The sequence below is a fragment of the Sus scrofa genome, chromosome 8 (assembly GCF_000003025.6).
Source record: "Sus scrofa isolate TJ Tabasco breed Duroc chromosome 8, Sscrofa11.1, whole genome shotgun sequence".
Lineage (NCBI taxonomy): Eukaryota > Metazoa > Chordata > Mammalia > Artiodactyla > Suidae > Sus > Sus scrofa.
Window position 1 is genome coordinate 113,816,525 of NC_010450.4, and position 15,442 is coordinate 113,831,966.

The following is a 15,442-nucleotide window of genomic DNA, read 5'->3' on the forward strand; positions in this document are numbered from 1 at the left end:
AACTTTCGTTCTCGTGGGAGTAAAAGGTAATAAATAAGTATCAAAAATTTGCCAGGCAGTGAGAGGGAGGAGAGATGAGGCTGTAAAAGATGGAGTGCCTATAAAACTGGGTGAGGTGGTGTGGGCTATTTTTCAGATAACAAGGTCTGAGCAGCTGTTATCAAAGCAGAAACATGAAGTGATGAAGTGAGTCCTGTGAACATCGACCTGGCCAGGAGCTTCTGGGCAGAAGAAGCAAGAACCACAGTGTGTGTGCATGCCCATTCATGCTTTACACTCTGGAGGAGCAGCAGGAGAATCAGTGGTGCTAGAGAGCAGTGAAGAAGAAGCAGAAGGAGAACAAATCAGGAGCCAGTTCATGCAGTGACTTGGAAGCCACCACACCTAGAACGCGTTCAAGGAGGGCTCTAGCTGCTCTGTGACACATGGGCTGTTGCGGCGCCCGTGTGGAACCCAGCAAGAGTGGAAGCCAGAGACCAGTTAGGAGACTACTGCAGTAGTGCAAGAGAGATCTTATGAGGTCTGCCCAACTCAGCCACTGGAGATTTGCTGTTCCTGCAATACAAAGTAAAATAATCTAAAAATTATCCAGAGAATTTGAACAGCAGAGGTCAAATATCTGGATAATTCAAGTCTCCAAATATATTTGAGAGTCTATGGTTATCTGAACTGGCAGTCAAAAATCACTGTCAAACTTCATAGGGTAGTAATTTATCTCTGTCCCTTGCTTTCTACCAATTTAACCAAAGGGAAATGGACTTGAGATCTGTAATTGGCAGAGTGGGCTTGTAGGACCTTGAAGTTAGATTCAGATCAAGCAAATCAGCTTTATTTTTGCCAAAGAAAACTGTTCATTGACCTAGATGACAATTTTGTAGCCCAAACTATTTACATTGGTTCTGCCTACCTTCTGAATTATTCCCATAATTAATAATTCGGAATTAAAGTTAAGCATAGCTGCACACAAGAGACAGAGTTAAGGAAAGAACCAGAAGCTGTGTTTTGGATAAATATATCACTTAGTCTAGATAACTCCACTCAATGAGTCTGTTTTTATGGACAGAAGCACTCAAAATAAAGAAAAGCATCCTCAAGATCAAATGTTACATAGGCCAATCCTTCCTCCTCTGAGAGGTAAATGAAGGCTTAAAGTAGGTACCCAGTTTCAAATGAAAACAAATAAAAATCAATCACAAGTATCCTCAAAAGTCATGTCTTGATAAAAAGGATGCTCAATCCTGACCCTCCAGGTTGATTTATTTACTGTGATGGAACTCAGTGGAAAATTGTTCAAATCCATGCTTTACTATGCCTGTGTAGATGTGTTTTCTGGGCATTGGATGTAGTTCATGTCAGTCAGGCACTTTCCTGGAGCACTAAAATGTACAGATTATACACATCAAAGGCAGGCTGCAACGACTGTAGCTGAAATTTACACAAATCTGTGCTGCGCGTAACTGGATAAACAATGAGACTAATGACCTTGTTCTGCATTAATCTCCATATGGCTCTGTTGGTACTGCTCTTGCCTCCAGGCAAGAAGGTTGTGGCTTTGGCTTCTAGCCTCAAACCAAGGATTAGGCGCTGGCCCAATGCTGACAGAGACCAGAGCCCTGCTCCTACAGCCCAGGGAGCCTGGGAGGACCACAGAGGTCGTCCATCTTAAGAGGTACATGTACCACAATTCAAGAAACACCCCTATTACCAGACTCAATGAGGAAACGGATTTATAAAAATCAGAGAATCTTTTAGCCATGCCCCCTTCCCCTTCAGAGAATTTATCTTCTTCAAGAGGGCCCCAGGTTTTCCTTGAGGATTTTCAGGGCCTCCCCTCTGCCTTCTCCCCAAATAAGACAGAACCCTCAGCATCTTGGCCCATGTCACTCTTCCAGTCAAGAATAAATTTCAAAATGGCTGCATCTAGAGAGTTCCTGTTGCGGCTCAGCAGTTTAAGAATCCAAGTATCCATAAGGATGCCAGTTCGATCCCTGGCCTGGATCAGTGGGTTAAGGAGCCAGCATTGTGATGAGCTGCAGTATAGACCATAGACCTGTAGCTTCAATTTTACCCCTAGCCTGGGAACTTCCATATGCTGCAGGTGCAGCCATAAAAAACAAACAAACAAAAAAAAAAAACCAAAGCTTCATCTATAAAAAAGAGTGGAAGGAAGGACTGAAGTTGACCAGTAATTTCAATCAGCATTCACTTCTACTCTGGGACATTTAGGAAAAGATATGCTAAAAATAGAAGGGTCTCCCCTCCCAAGTCCCCTCTGTTGCCCCCCCCACCCCCAAATTCCTATAGGGTCCCTTCAACACTAATCTGCATGTTGCTGCTGGCAGAGGCAGTCCAAAGGGCTGGAACATCCCAGGAGGATTCTGTACCTGGGCAGCCTTGGGCCACAGTAAAAGGAGACCGGAACACTGGAAACCACCCTTACTCCTGCTTTCATCACCCTGTACACAGGTCATAGTGAAAAATTTACACTGGGAGGTGGAGTCCAGGAAATGACTCCAGAGACGGGGTTACCTTAGGTTAGCAAGGATCATGATCAAGAAGCACACTCAGCTAAATGCCCTATTGTGCTACACATGTGGCACTCCTGCCACCTTATATCCAGCTCTAGCCATAATCCTTACTGCCTATAAACTGGAGATGAATCAATCTAAATATGTAATCACATTCTATTCAGAAACATAAATTCAGGTATCCCAAGAAACACCTCTTATATATCTTTCTAGTCACTCCTCTTGTGTTATTTCTGTTTTTGTTTGGACTATTTTATCCACATACATGCTAATCCTTTCACAGGCCACCACATTACCAAGGCTGTTCACAGAGTTATTGTGAGCTGTGTCAAACGCCTCACAAAAAAATATTCTATATTCAGGGCCATTTTTCTTCATCCACTTATTAATTCATCAAGAGCTCATCATAAACCTGATGAGAGTTAAGTTCCCTCTCTCTTTGGAACATTCTTCCTCCCATCACACTCGCTCACTCTGGGGATAACAAATGCTAAGGTGACTTTGGTGCCTTTGTAACACAGCTATTGCAGATGTGGAGATGGTCACAGCAGTGGATGTCTCAGTGTGAAACCACTCCCATTTGCCCCTGTGGTAAAGATTCCTAGTGCTTTAGACATTTTTTGTTCGAAACTTACTCCTTAAGGCATCACCTTTGCTTTGTAACTTACATTTATATGTACTTTCACGTGCATTATCTCACTGAATTATTACAACAGCCTTGTCAAGTAGGCTATTATTACACCTATTTTGCAGAAAGGAAACCGAGTTTGGGAGACTTAAATAGCTTGCCTGCAGTCACCACAGCAGAGACCGAGTGGCAGCATCCACCTCCAATGCAGGATTTCTGACTCTGCATTACACTATTGCAAAGCTGTCTCTTTATACTGGTTATTTCTGAAACAACAGAATACTGATCAAGCAGTATATTTAAGAAAAGACCTGAGAGGTTTTGTTTTTTGTTTGTCTGTTTGTTTGCCATAAAGACAGAAACTTTCTGGCTAGTCAGCGTGTCAGAAGATTTTTCCAAAGTCTATCAAGAGGAGGATTTCAAATCATAGAGACCAACTGTGATAGTGAGTGCTTTGGTAAAAATAATCTTAACATTGGTTCTCCAGACTGCCATGGAAGGAAAATTAAGTGGCACACTGTACTGGTGTGTAGAAAAAGAAGCACTTTGCACAACCAACGTATGCACACGTCTCCTGTCAACGTTCTCTTTCTAAATGTGGCCGCAGAAGAAAGTGTGAAGCATACTGAAATGAGACAGTATTTATAGCTGAAGAAATTCGACTTCACATAATGGTAATTACGAACAAGATATTTTCCCTAATAAAATTACTGCAAAACCAAATCTGGAGAAACTGTTTCCCTCTGTGCTCTTTATTTCACTCCATGTGCTTAAGAACGGTTGCGAGAAAGAGTATAGGGAGCAAAGGGAGAAAGAGAGGCAGAGGGAGACAGCCTCTGCTGAGGGTTGGTTTTGCTTTAGAAACTGGAATGTGTCCAGGCTTGATTTTTATTTTCAATTCACATTTCAGATCCAGCTCCCCAAACTCTTTGATCTTTCTCCCTGTCTCCTTACCCGGAAGAGAACCCTTGGCCTTCTCAGCTGGGAGCTGGGAGCACACGTGGAAAGACTGGCTCGGATCCATATTCTTGCCAAATTTAGTCACACAAAGGGGCCTGCAAGGGAAAAAAGAAAGGATGAAAGCGGCAGCCGCCGGGACTTCAAAGGCCGGGCCGCCGCGCCGGGCCCTGCGCAGGCGCCGCCCTCCGCGGATATAAGGCGCAGCTCGCGCGCGCGGGCGGCCTTTCGGCGCGGCAGTCCCGCGCGCGTCCCCGGCCGGAGGGTGGGTGGAGGGGGACTGGCGGCGGAGGGAAGGGGGGGCCCCAGGGAGGGACGCCGTGGCTGCGCTACCCGCCGGCAGCCTGAGGCCGGTCCGCACGCCAACTTTAAGTCGCCTGAGAAGTTTTCAGAAAGGAAGGAAAAGAATCTTACGTCCAGCCCACTAGGAGAGCGGTCCTGGGGCTCGGGACTGCATTCCAGTTCCCACATCCATTCCACTCCATTCTGGGGACCCTTCCAGACGTATCGCTGGCTCCTCTGCGCACGAGCCAAGGGGTCCCCGTCGCGGAGCCGAGCCGCGAGGGCATGTGGCAGGGCCCTTTCTAGCCATTATGCTCCTGTGCGCCCGCCCCGCATTCCCGTCGCGATCGCCCCAGCTTGCCTCCTCTCCCTCTGGGCGCCCTCGGGTCGTGAGCCCTGGCCTGCGAGTGGGCAGAGGGTCTGCTGGCCTTGCCCACAGACGGTGGGGTTGGGTATGGCTCTTCTGGCGGGCCCTGGGAGGACCTGGCCCCTTGGACAGGAGAGCATCGGTCCCGTCCCCTCGCCCCCCCCAGAGAGATGCGGACGCGGAGGTCGGCCCGGCCGGCAGGAGCATCCCGGGAGGGCGCGGGAGAAGCCACCCGAGGGCTCTGGGGGAGGGGGTCGCGCCGGCGCGGCGGGTTCCGTGGGCGGACCCGGGAGGCTGCGCGGAGCTACGGACGCCAACCGGCGCCGGCCCCGCGGAAGCCCGGCATCCGCAGGGGGCCGGATTTGGGAACGGCTTTTCACCGTCCCACGAGTTCTCTGTTAGTCGGGCGGGTGGTGGTGGTGGTGGTGGTGGTGGTGGTGGTGGGTGTTGAGTTTGTCTTAGGAGGAGGCACGAAGAAGCGGAAGAACCCCTGGGACACAAACTGCCATTTCCCTCTCCCCCCACCTCTCGCTTTCTGAGAATTCCGTTAAACCGAAGATGCCCACAGCTTTAGTCCTCTGGTGACACTGGGGTGGGAAATCGAGGGTGCCGGAGTTCTTTCTCTGGAATTACATCGTTCTTCTAGTCCTTCACCCTTGCTTCTCTCTCTTCCAGCATCCTCTTCCGTAGGCCCCCGCCACCTCCTTCCTCTGGGATCCCACCAAAGTTGTAGCTGGGAGAGAGTCCAGGCCACACAAAGGGCGGGGGAGGGGGAGACCCGGAGCCTGGGCGGGGGGGTTAGGACTGAGGAGGCGGAGAGGGCTCTGAAGGGCACTGCGCTTTTCTCTCCTCCCTGTAATTAAGGACTCACTTGAGTGTCTGTAGCTGACTCGACTTGGCAGCAGTAACGCCGGGGGTGGGGGGAGGGGTCTCTATTAGGAGGTGGGGGTCCATCCCCTAGTTCCCCAGTCCGCACCCTAGGGGGGCTGGGCCCCGTTTACCCCGCGGGCTTCAAGGCGCGTCTCTGCGGCCGCGTCTCTGTTCCCGCGCGGGTTGGGCGCCTCGCCTCCACGGTCAGCGCTGGCGACGGCGCCCCGCGCCGAAGGAAGTGTTGATATAAAACAAGTTCGCTCCCAAACTAAACCCCAACCAACCAAAGCCACCAAGAGGGGAAAAACCAACAGCAATCCAGCCACCCTCTAGCAATTGTTTCACGGTCGGAATTAAATCACATCAAAACGCCCCCTGAAACCCACATCCTGAAGGAGTGAACCTGCACCAACCAACCTCCAGTCGTTCGCTCGAGTTCACACGAACAACCTGCCTCTACATCCGAGGGAAGGGGGCGGCGGGCGGCGGTCTTTCTCCCGCCCAGCACCCACCACATCCCGGACCTTGCGCCTGAAGAGGCGGCTTTATAATGGCATCCCCCGCAAGAATTCGAAGAGACCTTACATAAATGCCTTTGCCAGGAACTTCACCGAACCTGCAGGGAGGGAGGAACGTTTTCCCCAGAGTTATTTCTCCCCTCCTGCGTCTTCTAGCTCCCCCTCCCTCAGAGACTTCACATGGAAATATCAATCTCTCTCCCAGGCAAAGCTTAAAGAAAACTTGAGTCAGTATTTTCTAGCAAAGCCTCTTTTAAGTGCACCTCATCAGAAGATTTGCAACAATGCTAAGGACCATCAGCCATCACCCCGCACGACACGGGGAAGGTAAACAGCCACACAAATAGAGCAAGGCACAGGGTGATTTCGTTAGAAACAATGTTCCCAAAGAAGAGGTTTGCCGCAAAATACAAAACGCAGCCACCTACCCTCCTCCCTTCTGGTAATCAGTTCCCACTAGTTATTGTTTTAAAATTTTCCATCTTCAAGAGCTCCTAATCTCCAGGACACCTGGAGCTGAGCTCCATATGACTCAGGGAGTCCAGATAATTAACATGAAGGAGTAAATGGGATTCGAATTAGTTGCAACACTTTAACATGGGGGGGGGATGTAAGAGTCGTCATTTAATCTCTTTGGCTCCCAGAAAATACCCCATGGCCATTCTGTCACCCCCTCCCTGCCCCTTGACAGTTTGATGAAAAGGAACGTCTACTTTGGCTGCTTTGGTGAAACTGCATTTTTTACTTCTTTTCCTATCAGTCAAACTGGCGCATTTGTGGAAGGACTTCTGACTTTGTTTTCCCATGTTTTTGTTTTTTTTCAGAACAGAGGGTATAAATGTCTGGCATGGCTACATGTTCACATGTCTGAAACTTTACCTCTCCCTGGTACAGAACTTCAAGGGAAATTGCATAATGCTACCCGCCAAAAAATTAAACAGGGTTTTCCCCCCCAAATCTTTTCAGTATTGCCTTACACATTGTAGCAGCTTATTGTTTTTGTTTTCTCTCAGGTGTAGCTTGTCAGCTATTTACAGCGTATTTAATGTTTTACTCTTCCAGGCTCCCATCACCAGCTCTTTAATTTGACCCCAATCCCGGGATAGAATATACCGTGTGACTTTGGTCATGATTTATGCGACCAACTGAATCCTTTAAATGATATAGTTTTAAAAATTGCTTCCTAGTGAATTCCCATCTCTGTCAAGTAATTAACAGTAGACGAAGTTTTGAGTGCTCATTTAGAGCATTGTTAAGATCTTTAGACAACATCTAGCAGCATGCAGATTCCCCCTTAGGAAAAGAAAAGGGATTTTTGCATGATTATTCCTATACAGTAAAGCTAAAGTCTGATTCTGTGATGTTTTTCCCTATTTTCAATTTAAGGGAGGTGGAGATATTTCTTCCTGCTCCTTGTTTACTGTTCTGAGGTTTTACAGATGGCTACTGTATTGGGTATAATAATTTTGCCTGGATTTTTAACTGAGGGGGTTTGAGAGCCAAGGAACAAAATGTAATGTGTTTTCAAACTTCAGCTTCGCTTATACTGTAACTTTCACAAAGCATCTCCTTAAAAGTCCTGTCCTTGTACAAAATGCATCAAAGAGACGGTGAAGGCTGGGGAATTTTTGAGGTTGGATTCCGATTTGCATCTTCAAGAGTCCCTTTGAGCACACAGTCCGAGGTGCCAGAGACTGCCCTGTTCTCCCTCCTTCTACTGGCTTCACTCTCCTTGGTCCCTTTGCCTTTTCTTCCCCCTACTTGGGTTGTTTTTTCATTCTCTACGAGGTTCCCACATATTGTGGCGTGTATCTTCAAAAATCCACGAGAGACCTCGCGTAAGTCTCCTTGTGCATCCCATGGTGAGGAGGTAATGAACAAGAGCTTGCTTAAAAAGCGATAATTAAGATTCAGTCTTCAGTCTTTTCTTCCTCGTCCTATTTTTCTCGGTAAGCCTGGAAATTTAATTTTTTACTGGCATGTGTTCCCTTGTCCCTTTACAATGTATTTAGGAGAGCCACAACTCTTTCTTGTTCTTCTTGCTTCCGTTCTCTTATTAGCTGAGCAATGTGTTATGTTTTCCCCCTTCCCTCTGCCCTGATTCCCGCCTCATCCCCTGTCAGAGCATCTATCAATGTGGTGTCGATCACAGCTGCGGCGGCTTCTCTTTCATCTTCTTCCCACTGCCAGAGCCAAGGAGGGAGAGAGGGAGGCGGAAAGGAGGTGGGGGAGAGACTGGTAGAGGAAGGGGGGTGGGTGGGAAGGGAGCAAGAGAAGAGATACTTAGATGATGAAGTTAATAAACCATTCCCGCAGTTTCTTGTCAGTTTCACGCGGGCAAAAACGTGCCTTCCTTGGGTCACAAGAAGCGCGGGATCCTTCCTTCGCCAAGTTGCCTGAATCTTCTTTCTAGGCGCTCTCCGCACGCGCGCGCGCGCTCCCTCTCTCTCTCTCTCTCTCTCTCTCTCTCTCGCGCACACACACACACACACACAGACATACACACCCCAAAACTAGGACTAGTCCTACAGGCTCTGGGAAAAGAAAAAAGTCCTCAATCACCAGCTCCTTCTCGCCGTCCCCCTCCTCCCTCCCAGCGGGCAGCCAAGGAAAGCTGGAGGCGGGGGAGGGGAAGGGGAGGAGAAGCGACGCAAGTGGGTAGCTTTTCAGCGCCGGCGAGGCGCGGGAGGAGGAGAAGCGGTGGGGAGGCGCAGCCGCTCACCTGCGGGGCCGGGCGCGGAGGAGGGATCAGGCTGCGCGCTCTCAGGCCGAAGAGCCAGGACGCGCCCGTAGCCCCGCAAGCCGCCAAGCTCTGGGCGTCCCCCTCCCCCGGGCCGGGCGAACCCGAGGGGTGCAGCTCTTTGCTTTGACAAGCGGCCGGGCGGAGGCGTGGAGAGCAGCGAGCCAGCGAGCGAGCCAGACTGAGAAACTCGAGCCGGGAACAAAGAGGGGTCGGGCTGTGTGTGTTTCGGCTCCAGCTCCGGGCAGAAGCTTTTGGGTCCGCGGTCCCTGCTGTGACTCCCCGAGACCCAGCCGTGCCCTCCACTGCCGACTCCCTGAGCTTGCACGCACAAACTTTATTCTTGGCAAACTTCTTTTCCTTTTCTTCCCCTCCTCCTCCGCCCCCACCTTCTCCTCCGGCAGATTAAATTCGCCTGGAGAAGGAAAACCGAAGCGAAAGGGAAGGAAACAAGAAGCTCTAAAACGGACATCTCCAACCCTGGTGGCTTTTTTTTTTTTTTTTTTTTTTTTTTGCTCTCCAGGAAGTGGACATTCATTATCTTCTGATTCTCCTTGCACCGTCTCTACTGGGGCAAACGGAGCCGTTTTGCCCGAGTCCCTTATTTTTCCGGGAAACAAACTCCCAGATCGGCCTCCGGGGGAGCTGAGGTGGAGAGATTTGCGTAGAGACGCGCCGGCGGACCCTCCTCTGCACTTCGGAGACTCGAACCTCCTACGACCCGGGAGACGCTGGGGGCGTCGGGTGGCCGCCCGGGCAGTCTAGCCTAGCGTGCGCCACGCTGCACGGCGCAGACGCCCCCAGAGGCGCCGGCAGCGGCGGCCCTCGCAGCCCTGTGTCCTTCGGCCTCGCGGACGGGTGCCGGCGTGGGTCTCGGCCGAGTGGGAAGACGCGGACGGCCGCCGGGACGCGGACGCCGCTGCAGTTGCTCAGGCTGCCGGCCGCCAGCCCTGCGCTCGCCAGCCCGGCTTCCGCCTGCTGTCGTCCCTCACACACCCTTCCAATTCTCCTTCTCCTCCCCCACCTTTCCTTTACCCTTTCTCTCTTCTGCTGTCGCCTGGGGTGCTCCCCCAGCGGAGCGGAGATTACAGAGTGGTCGGGATGCCCCAACTCTCCGGGGCAGGCGGCGGCGGGGGGGACCCGGAACTCTGCGCCACGGACGAGATGATCCCCTTCAAGGACGAGGGCGATCCCCAGAAAGAGAAGATTTTCGCTGAGATCAGTCACCCTGAAGAGGAAGGTGACTTAGCCGACATCAAGTCCTCCTTGGTTAACGAGTCCGAAATCATCCCGGCGAGCAACGGACACGAGGTGAGCGGGCCGCTGCCCAGAGCGGCGTGGCGGGTCCGGGGGAAGAGCAGGGAGGGAAGGCTCTGGACAGCCCCAGCTGATGGGTCCCCAGCAGGTCTCCTGGGGCCGAGGTGGGATGGGGTGAGGGGCTGGGCTACTTTGGTCAACGTTCTTCGTTTGTGCGTGTGTGAGGTGGAGGGGGATGCAGGAAAACATTCAAAATGGATCCGTTTTGGGGTTCTGTGACTAAACTGTTGGTTTGCGGCCCTTAACCCATAACGTTTCGCCTTCAGACGTTTTCGTGGGGTTGAGAATGTGCGATGCATTAAAGCGAGGATGTCTGAACAGCACTACTGAGAAGTTCTTCCGTAGGACGGAAAACAAAGTGCACCCGCTCTCTCGATAGATGTCTCTGCAAAAATGCGTTAAACCACCAAAAGCTTAGGTAGAAACGAGCAGAGCCACAGGCAGAAAGGAAGGGGAGGCGGGCGTGGGCCGAGGACAGGCGGGGCCATCCCAACCGCCGCGGAGCCAGGCTCGCGCCCAGCGGGGCGCGCGGCGGGGGCGGTGCGGGACCCGGTCCTTGCCGCCGCCCGAGTCCCAGTGCCGGGGCTGGCTGTGGGGAGCCGTGGGCGCGCCGAGCGGAACCACCCCAGGGCGGGGGCACTCGCAGTAAGGTCCGCAACGCTAGTTTTCTCCACCCACAGCCACTTAAAGAATTGAAAAAAAAAAAAAAAAAGTTTATATTGGGGGTTAGTTTGGGCCCGGATCAGGCCTTAAATCTATGCAAAAGAAAGGCGAGCCAGAGTCGAGATGCGGCGGAAGCCAGGGCACCCACTCAGGGGAGAGTGGAAAGCACGTTATCAGATCTCTGGCCCGCTGCGGGCGATAGCGTTGGTAACCCGAGTAGAGTAAATAGAGACACGTGGGTGCTGGCGAGAGAAAGCCGAGAGCTGGACCTCGCGGAAGGGCTATTTCAGGCCGAGCTGAGAGCTTTGGGGGTGGGGGAGCGGGAGAGCGGATGGACCCTGATACCCGACACTGCACTGGCCACCCTTGTTCAACAACTGGGAAACGCTTTGGAGGAAATCCGGTAGAAAAGTCCTGACATTCAGAAGATTTCACCAACGCTTTTTCCCTCCAAAGAAATTCGGAGGGTATATCCTTTTTCCTTAAATGGCATCCTTCTGCCCCCAAAAAGAAGGCGTGTGAGGTTTTGGGGGCGGGGACATTTTGGGTTTTAAACAGCAAGTTTAAGAACACCTCTGAGTTACCTTCTTTATCCCAATGGCAGGGGTGAGTACGCATTTTGGAAGTCGGGGGCCTGGGAGCCTGGGTTCTAAAGAGAATGTAGGGATGTTCTGTCCCCTAAATCTTTCATCCCAACGTGCCAATTGTGCGGGAGGGGGCGAGGGAGGCCGTGGCAGCGGAGAGGATGCCCCCAAATCTGCTTAAAAGATTTGTGATTGTGTGTTCATTGGGGGGAGGTTACCAGGAGGACACGTGTTAAAGAACCAAATAACATCCACAACACTCGAGGCCAAACTCATATTTGTAGAGTGGCCTTTTAAAATTTCTACTCATTTTGTTTGTACGTCCTTTTGCTATAAATAAATTCGCCACCCGCTTCACATCGTCTACCTGTGTCTGCATTGGGGAGAAGGGCACTGCATTTGAAGCCCAGAACCCCTAGGTACTAGGGCTCTGTTCATCTTTGCTGGTGGTGAGTGGGCATGGGGCAGACCCAAGAAAAATGGTGAAAGGGTAATACCACTGATTTGCACGTGGTTGAGGCTGGGTGGATGGTGGTTACAGAGCTGATATTAACTGGGCTGCCTTTTACGTGTCTGTAGCCTTACTCTCAAATTTTCCTCCCTTTAACCACAAAATAGTTCACTTTTCTCTTGTAAGCTTGCACTCAACCAGCCATGGTAGGTTATAAGGGGTGGAGCTCCTGCTGCAACCAGTTTGGGACAGTTGCCTAAAACCCCCTTTTGTGAGTGGTGGGCTTGTTTTTATTTAAAATGTCATTTTCAGTTGCAAAGTGATATTTCAGCCCTCCTTTAATCAGATCTGATTGAAGTAAACAGTGGTTGTGAAGAAGCTATCAAAACGACCAACCCCGTTAACTCAAATTCCTATCATATTTAGGCATCCAAGCAGCCTTGATGTGTTTTAGCAAATAGCAGTCAGAATAGTATATGAATTGTTCCCAAATTTGTTTTTGTTACTATTTTCTTTATGCTTTCCAGTCCTGGGCAGATAATTCTCAAAAATGTATGCTGAAAAAAAGATTTCTCAGTAGTCAGCCCTAGCCTATCCTCATAGATTAATAGAATAAGTAGATTGAGTTGCACCTAATCCTCCTCCTCCTCGAGTTACCAGTGGATACACATAGCACTTTTGTCACAAACTCTAAGGTGATTTTCTTTCTTTTGTGGGTGGGGATTCATGCTGTTAGGTGGCCAGACAAGCACAGAGCTCTCAGGAGTCCTACCATGACAAGGCCAGAGAACACCCTGATGACGGTAAGACAGTAATACCACTCCCAATGTTATCGTTTAACATGTGCCAATTTGTGAATATAGGTATGCTTTACTGTTTTTATTTGCATCCGAGAAACCTGGATGAGATGTGATAAGACTGCCTGCTATTTTTACAAAATGGGAAAGAAAACCCAGGAAACTTAACTGCTTATCTCTAATGTATACATACATAATTTTTAAACTGTCTTTGAATGAGTTAGGGGTCTTTGGATTTCAGTTGGCTTCCAGATTCCTTGTGGAAACGAAATGTGTATAATACGTTTTTCTCTTTTCCTCATTTTACCTAAAGTTCTAATTGTGGTAGATCTTTAGTATTTTTTCATGCATGGTTATATAAAGAGTGACAGTCTCTACCAGTTTATTTTCCAACAAGAATAGTTTCAAATGGACTTTCATTTGTAAAATTGCTGGGTTTTGTTATGGTGAGAAAGCAGGCACTGTATGTCCAGACTAAAGATGGCTCAGTAAAGAAGAATCTAACTTGTAAAAATATAAAACTTCATTAAAATTGGGAACTATGCATATGGAACATGAGAGTCAGACTTTCTCCCTGCTTCTGCTAAGAATCAGAAAAATTATGCATATTTTTTAAGATTTAAGGAGAACTCCTCTGACTTTAAAAGAATCTGTAGGGTTCCCATGTTGAACTCTGCATTTCTGTTCTCCTTAATTACTTACAATTGGCCTCAACAGAATGAAGTGTTCACACATACAATATGTCAGCCAGGGGAAGAAGGGAACTATAATATCAGGCTTCCTTCTGAGCTACAAAGTAGTTAAATAGATTAAAGAGAAGAAATGTGTGCACTGAACACACAAATTTCTTTGGCAGAGTGATGTTAGTATAGCACGTAAAATTAAGTCTCCTGGACTTAATTTGGGTTGTTGCTCCCTCAGTAAAATCTAGAAATTATCTAGAAGTCCAGAAGCACAGGTAGAATTTTTTAGTTTGTCTGGAAGGTAAACTTTGTACATTAATGTATATGTATGTGTATACCAGAATGGCCTAATATATTTATATTATAGCTTTATGTGCCTTTCCTCTGTCTGTATTTCTTAGGCCAGTTTGTTAGTATTAGAACAAATTAAGTTAGATGGGTAACACTTATTTTTGTAAAAACACCAGTCAGTAGTGGAAGTAAATTGAACCACATGTTTTTAAAACATCTGGTTCACTGCTAAGCCATTTAAGAGAATAAATACTGTCAATCTAAAATAGATCATCATAATCCAGTTACAGTATTTTGTAAATGAATCTTTTATGTAAGATCTGATTTGTTGTAGAACTATTAACTTTTCCAGTGAAAAATACAGTGGTAAAAAAACCAAAGCATCATTGATTGTTCTTTGCATTCTCTCAGGAAAGCATCCAGATGGAGGCCTCTACAACAAGGGGCCCTCTTACTCGAGTTATTCCGGATACATAATGATGCCAAATATGAATAATGACCCATACATGTCAAATGGATCTCTTTCTCCACCCATCCCGAGAACAGTGAGTAACATGCTGATGTTGCAAATTATTTTCAGAAGTGCAAATTAATTTGTGTTTTGGCAAAATGTTTGTTTTTTTAAACACATTGGAGATATTTTCATTATATATGACCAGTTGTTGCTAAATAAGACCTGCTATGAGGAATGACTGCCTTAAAATAGTGCTACCTTTAATGTTTTGCACTTGGAATTTTAGCGTTTGGCTTACTGAGTTAGGATTACTAAAAAACAGATCATGAGCTATCATGAAATCAAGTGAATTTAAATCAGCAAATTCATGATTATATGTGTATTGTGCTTTCTACTCTGATGAGAGAAATCTGATTTAATCTTTCAATTAACGAAGCGCTGTATGGCTTTCACTGCCCATAAGCTATCTAGAATTAGAACTTCTTTGGCTCATTTGGAGCTGAACATTGGGAATATTACTTCAGCTTTTAAAACAGACTCATTTTATTGTATTAGCTTGTTTCTTTACGATTGGTTTGGAGGTGGAGGGGAATGAGTTATTTCTACTTTATTGTCAATTGTTAAGGAAGTATCATTTGAAGATAACTCTAATGAAAACTTTTTATTTCGGGGTTCAGTTTTTTAAGTTCTAAAAATGCAGTGGCATTGTAACTGCGTTATGCATTATGCAAATAACACTGTGGAGATTTTAGGCAAATTATTTGTTGATAGTTCTCTTTTGCTGGGAAATGGAAACCTCACTTATAGAAAGAAAACATCTAAAGGGTAACTTCTTTAGTATGTGAACGTGAAATGTGCTGGTGATGGATTCTCCCTGAGAATCATCTCTTTGGAGGTAGCCATGGGTTTTTCCTGATGCATCTTTCTGGCCTCACTCTGCTCTACACCTAAACCCCAATGAAAAACATGTCTTGGGGATGAGAGTTTCTGTCTCCCTGGCCTTCCTGTGAGTCAAATCTCAGATTATAAAATGGAATCTGTAATCTTTGCCTTATTAGCCCAGTGCTTCCACCAAGTGAAAAAAATCAGTAACAGACACCTGGGGCGAGTACCGTTGTTAATACCTCAGTGAACAGAACCTGGGAGCAATAAGACACTAGAGTAGCAGAGAAGAATCACTCCTAATCAGTCATCACCAGGAGTATTTTGATGATCTTGATTATCTGTGGCCCTCAGCTGTTGAAGTGATAGGTCTGTGAAATAGAACCACTTTATGTGGGCACTGTGATTTGGAAGTGATACTTTTTCCTCA

At 48.0% G+C, this 15,442-nt stretch overlaps 1 protein-coding gene and 1 long non-coding RNA gene across 16 annotated transcripts in view; one reads left to right on the forward strand and one right to left on the reverse strand.

Annotated features, from left to right (window-relative positions):
* Positions 1-8,747, reverse strand: part of LOC100738196 — a 286,079-nt gene extending 277,332 nt beyond the window's left edge. Inside the window, exons 1-4 of the long non-coding RNA XR_002346834.1 lie at positions 8,713-8,747; positions 6,050-8,385; positions 4,528-5,615; positions 4,111-4,211 (exon numbers count right to left, since the gene is read on the reverse strand). This is a non-coding gene — a long non-coding RNA (uncharacterized LOC100738196). The remainder of the gene's footprint in view (positions 1-4,110; positions 4,212-4,527; positions 5,616-6,049; positions 8,386-8,712) is intronic.
* Positions 7,987-15,442, forward strand: part of LEF1 (lymphoid enhancer binding factor 1) — a 119,568-nt gene continuing 112,112 nt past the window's right edge. For 4 of the 15 annotated variants that reach the window (XR_002346348.1, XM_021100273.1, XM_021100276.1 and 1 more), the window contains exons 1-3: positions 8,849-10,201; positions 12,642-12,708; positions 14,088-14,221. Coding sequence is in view for 14 of the 15 variants with exons in the window: in XM_021100273.1 (XP_020955932.1) it covers positions 9,992-10,201; positions 12,642-12,708; positions 14,088-14,221 (411 nt within the window). In the remaining variant the exon portion in view is untranslated. 15 annotated transcript variants of the gene reach the window in all.